Consider the following 6,013-nt stretch of genomic DNA (forward strand, 5'->3'; position numbering starts at 1 on the left):
GCTTCTGGTGTTTTGGGTTGTGAGCTTTGTTCAAAAATGGTAGTGATTGTGCTGTGCAGACTCCATATTAATGCTTTTGAAAATTGATTGGTTGATTCGCAAAAATTGTGATTCCTATTTCATTACAATGGCAGGCCATTTGCTAATTTAGCAGATATTACAAACATTCCATGTCAGATATTTATGGAATATACATGCATGTCTGACAGATTTTGATAAGTGAATGGATCATTTTGCATGTGATGGCTCACACGATAAAATAATGTTTAGAAGTTGTGAAGAGTTTGACAGTTTTATTGAGAATCAATTCAACAGTTTGGATCAACAAGCCATGTACATTTAGTTATTGTGCAAATTGTAGACAAATGTAATTAATTGCACAAAAAACGTGTGCCAAAGCACATTCATTTTGCTTAAATTAATAATAAATTCAAAACATCAGAGATCTGAACTTATTGTTTTGAGAAAAAAGAGCCAAAGCAATTAAGAAAAACTAAACACCTGCAAGTCCATTCTGTAGTATTCTACACAATATGCATTTAATTTTGGTTAAACATCTAATACAGGACTGAAAATATCAGATAGGATTTAAAATTGATGACCCATCATTTGGATTTTGAAATGGCATAGCTGCAGTTGTTTATATTTTACAACAATATAATCAAATCAGTGACTATCAATGCTGTTTTGGACCCTAGTCTTTCATTGTATGAACAAAAAACATTTGTTCCACAGAAGAAAGTAATTCATAAAATGACATTAGGGCGAAGAAATGATGAAAGAATTAAAATTTTTGGGTGAACTATGAGTTACACAAAAAAAAGCAATAGTCACCAACTACGTGACACATACTAATAAAAGTAAACACAAGAAACAAAAGTTAAATGTAGGAAACTAACTGGGCTTTTACATAAGCTACAAATAACATGCACCCAAATAATCTGTTTATGATCGGATTGATGGCTCAATCAGACTGAAAAGCCTTTGTGTAAACACCTCAATCAATCCAATTGAGCTCAATCCAAATTAAATTTCAATTGGATTGAAAGAGGATGGTGTAGACCTGAAATAATCGAATCAACAGTAGCTACTGAACATTTTTTTAAATCGGATTTAAAAATTCCTTACATGTGCAGTGCCGTGATGTGTATGTTTACATTTATATCTTACAAACTAGTTAGTGAAGAAGACTGAATATTAACTGAATATTTGCTAAAAAGCTCTTCTGACAAAGCAAAAATGGCAATTGTGCTCGGGGTAGCTCCAATGACATTGTGGTGGCTTTCTCTGGTTCTAAATGTGTTGACTGGCCACTGCACATATAAACAGAACTTTCACAATCTGAAATTGGATTGGATTCATTCAGACTGAGGAAAATGAGTGCATGTAAACATACCTATTGACATTTAGTCATATTGCATCAGAAAATGCCTGCTAGTGCTATCTGAAAGCAAGCTTAATCATTAACCAAATGAGAACCATTTTTTATAAATGGGCTGAGAAAATCCAATAGACAGATCAAAAGGACCTGATCAGAAAAGCATTCAGGGAGTGCAATGATCTGTGACAAGTAGGAATTTTTCAAGTAAAGGCAAGGTGCATGAATCTCTCATTTTCATAAATACAAAAGCACCTTCAAGTAGCATATGTTCAAAGTTCAAGATTCCTTCAAGAACCCTTGTCGGTTCTCGGTTTTGCTTTGTGCTTGAATGAAGGCAAGGGAGGCAATCTTATACGCCAAGATGTCTTGTAATCAACAGCTTGTTCCATGTTCACTTTCCCTTGATCTACATAATTTCCAGCTTTCATCACAGTCTTTGCTATGTTGTTTGCCATTTCACCCTATAAAAAAGTAAACAAAAAAAAACCTTTAAATTATGATATACCAAAGTCATAATCCCATAGCGCTTTCATGCACATTATTCTGATAATTAAATGATATTTGATAACTGATATTTCAGTGGTGTAAAGCAGCTATTCATGTTAGATAAAGCAATGAAACTTTCATTTTTAACTGTGTAAGGCTTTTTTGCACCATTTCTTTTTTTTAAGATCATTTATTTAACTCTCCGGCAAGCTGACAGTACCTGACTGTTGACTAACACAGCTATATCCAAAAACATATTTTGCAGCTCTCGAATGCTGGCCTCCAGACAGAGAATGTCCTTATGCCGTGACTCAATCTCATTCAGAGCTCGCCCCGTGATGCAGGACCCAGAGTTGATCTATACATACAAAGAGTTATCTTAACATTTAAGGAAGCTTATGTGTAAAAGTGCATTCAGCTGTATGTTAACACTGAAACTTACATTTGAGGTAAAGAAAGCAGTGTTGTTACTTTGCAGTAAAACCTCTGTCTCCTCTTCAGTGATGAGTCTACCACCTTGAAAAATAACAAGTCTGATTTCTATATACAGTAAACTCCCATTGAAAAGTTTGGGGTCAGAGCAATAGAACAACATGTAGGCCTATTTTAAAAACAGTAATCTCTTGAAGCATTATATACTGTATGTCTTTATTGTGCCTTTAGATCAATTTAATGCACTCTTGCCGAAAAAAGTAAGGATTTTTGAAATTACTGATCCCAAACTTCATTTATGATTGATTCTAAAATAATGTAATAAAAATAAGTAGGGTTACCAATTAAATTTCAAGGCTATATACTACTGGTAGAAATAGAGAGGAAATATACAAATAGCAATGGGCTGTGGTGACAAAAGACATTTATGTGTTAATACAAGTAAATGTATTAGTTCACTCACTGATCTCCAGCTGTCTTTGTATCCGCTCTTTACTCTTTGTTCGGAAAGATAACAGTTCTTGGTTGTACATACTCATTATTTCTGCAAACCGCAATGAAAGTACTGTGTGCTATAAATGAACAACATAAATTAGAAAAAAAATAATAAAACAAACACCTAAAGGATAATACTGAATTTCTAATTCAGCAGAGGTTTACATCTCACCTGAGTACTTTGGATGCGACAGTAGACAGAGACGGTGTTTGCATTTTCATTATCTGAAAATGTTCCTTCTAAATCTACAAGAACAATCAAATAATAAAGTTTTTTAATGTGAAACAAAAGATTTTGATTATAAAAGATTATATTCCTTGTTTCGCCAGGTGTTCCTGATGGCCAGTACATGCCTGATTACATGAATTCTGCACCCCCCAAATAAATTCTAATTTAAATTCAATTACCTTTTAGTTTATCCCGTATTAAATCTGCAGTCTGCTTGATGTCATGGCTAAACTGCTCAAGTTCATCTCTCACATCTGTTAATGAGATTAGACAAAAAATATGGTAGAGATGAACACAGAGGAAAAGTGAACAGACAAAACACTGTTGTTTAATACTGTAGTAAATATTCAGGCTTCCCATGCCTTTAGAACAATGAATTTCCTGATTAATGAATTAGTTTTTTTTTTTTTTTTTGTTAAATCATTAATAGAGATTCTATTTAATATTTTGTATCAGAGTGTAACTTTTCATGGCCTGGAAATTATCATCATTTTAAATTTCCAATATAATATTAGAATTTCCTATTTCCTAATTTACTATAACTGTGGGAACCCCTCTCAGACACTAATGCACTTACAGCTGTAAAGACACAAAAACAATGTGCAATGTACTCACACGTCGGTGGGTTGATTTCTGTCAGAATGGTACTTTGCCTCAGCTTCACTTCTCCAACATAGAGGGAAATTTTCTCGATAAGTTTTTGAACCTCACCAACCTGTTTCCGTTTTTAAAAAAAACGTGCCTTAAATGGTTCTTCACGTTTTCAGTTATAATGTAAAGATAGACATGGCTCTACAACTATAAACAGCAGCTATAGATGTTTAAACACAAGTGCACGCATACAAACCCCATGATACAAACCTTAGGAAGGAAGTCCTCTAGGAAAGCATTGGACTCCACTGGAGCGATGATGGTGTCATTGCAGCGCTGGTTACAGTCAAAACAAATAAAAAGAAGTCACAGAGACAGCTGGGTCTTTTCTGTCGTATAAACCACTCGCTTTAAATATTTTCAACGTATCCAAACGTTGTTTTAACAGAAAACCTGATATAAGCCAATACTTGCTAAAGCACCCATGCAAATAATGCATTCAAGCTCTGTATTTACGATAGTGAAAGTAAGTGAAACGTAAATTGTTATCATTAATATTTGACATCTAAATAACACGAATTAAGGAAATAATTTAACTCTTACAGCTGTTAAATCGCCCAGACGGTCCTTCATATCAGCTTCAAAGTAGTTTCTAACCCGTTACACAGTATGACAGAATGACTCGTTGGTTTGAAGTTGAACAAATCGTTCTTTTAAGTTGAATATTTTCAAAGAATCAGTTGAAATAATTCACAAAATCGGTCTGAACAGTTCAGATGAAGTGTACACGAACTATACAAAAGAATAAAAACGCGGAATAACGAGTCGGACTTTCCAACACATCCAAGGACAGGTAATAAAGCCCCGCCTGTTTACTTCCGTACATTTAGACGCGATGAATAAATCATTCTAATTTTCTATTGTACGTGCTTCCGGATTAGGCTAATCATACGATTTTAGTCTTCAAGGTAAAAAAATAAATAAATGAAATCAGTGTGAGTAGAGGTTACTTTTCATAACACAAAAGCATTGCTTAGTTCTTGTGGCAGAGTCATGATCCTGCATTACCGAAGGCTGCATTTTGAGGACAGCATTTCTAGGACCCTCTGTTTTTTTAAGGCCTATGTGCTATCTTAGCTATAATCCTGTATCATAGCACTTACTGTTAATTCAGTTCTGTATTTGTATTATTAGAAATTATTTACTGTTTTAATTATTTAAATGAAATTGATATTGTTCCAACCAACCCCTAACCCTAAACATTATCCGTTCTTAATACACCATAACAATAACGCTCTTAATATATTACGTTAAAAATTAGATGAAAATATAATATAATATAATATAATATAATATAATATAATATAATATAATATAATGCACGTGTTTTAAAAACATCCTTTCAGTGGTCTAGACTCTAGTCTTTGCACCTGTTTGTTTCAGGTTGAATCATGTCTGGTGGCGTACAATTGGCTAGGTGGCGCTGTCACAAAAAACTAAGGTCCTAGTGTCTGGAGCTTTGTAATGTCAAATCAAATGTAACAATTTATTATTTCTGCATATATAACAAACTTTTTTATTTTATAAATAATGAATGTACCTACTACTTTTTTTTTAGTGAATCAAATGAGATGGAGGCTATGTTAAAACTGCTAACTGGCCAGTTTCGTGTTTATAAATGTAAAGTTGATCAATGATTAAAACCACTCTATTGATGACAAGAATGATGGTTTCTTTCATTATAAGCGCTCGTAATTATTTTCTGAAGTTGACAACATTTATTTGTTACTGTTAGAACAGCCTAACTATCCCTGTTTATTGTATCTTGTTTGAAAATGTACTTTATTGCCGTGCACTACCTCGAGTTTCTTGTGATTTTTGTGATAAAATCCACTGTACTTTATGTGTTCAATAAAAAAAGAAAAAAGATTCACCTGCGGGCGTCATCTTCTGGTCAGACGCGGAAATTAATTTGGCGTGCGTGCTACTCACTCACTGGAAGGCAAACCTGCAATCTTTAGCCAAAAAAGCGTAACGGCTAAAGCTAACGCTGGCTTTGGCGGTATACAGGGAAGGAGACAAGAGGCCGTTTTTTAATGGATATCAATGGCTTCACTGCGGTATTTTATATGCATGCATAAAATTTAATGTCACGTCAGCCCAGTAGCACCTCACAGCAGTACACGAGATCCAGGGGGCGGAGTTGGATCCAGATATAAGGGGGTGGAGATTGGTAGGTTTAGGGGTGGGTTTAGGGATCAGGGGGTGGATGGGTAGGTTTAGGTATATGTAAGGTGGGAGGAATTGGATCTGGATACAACTCCTCCCTCTGGATTCAGACGCTGCTGCCGTGACAACGTCTGTACACACGCGCACACGCGCTACCGTTTGCAGTTTCA

At 34.7% G+C, this 6,013-nt stretch overlaps 1 protein-coding gene across 1 annotated transcript; it reads right to left on the bottom strand.

Moving 5' to 3' along the window:
* Positions 1-277: 277 nt before the first annotated feature.
* On the bottom strand, positions 278-4,496 carry stx2a (syntaxin 2a). The gene is made up of 9 exons (XM_084137998.1): positions 4,218-4,496; positions 3,885-3,950; positions 3,639-3,738; positions 3,203-3,277; positions 2,967-3,040; positions 2,763-2,871; positions 2,310-2,383; positions 2,088-2,225; positions 278-1,842 (listed from the first exon to the last, which is right to left on the bottom strand). The coding sequence occupies exons 1-9, from the start codon at positions 4,245-4,247 to the stop codon at positions 1,669-1,671; spliced, it is 840 nt and encodes a 279-aa protein (XP_083994124.1). The 5' UTR covers positions 4,248-4,496; the 3' UTR covers positions 278-1,668.
* Between the last annotated feature and the right edge of the window lie 1,517 nt (positions 4,497-6,013).

This window comes from Abramis brama (genome assembly GCF_963993115.1).
Source record: "Abramis brama genome assembly, chromosome: 15".
NCBI classification, from domain to species: domain Eukaryota; kingdom Metazoa; phylum Chordata; class Actinopteri; order Cypriniformes; family Leuciscidae; genus Abramis; species Abramis brama.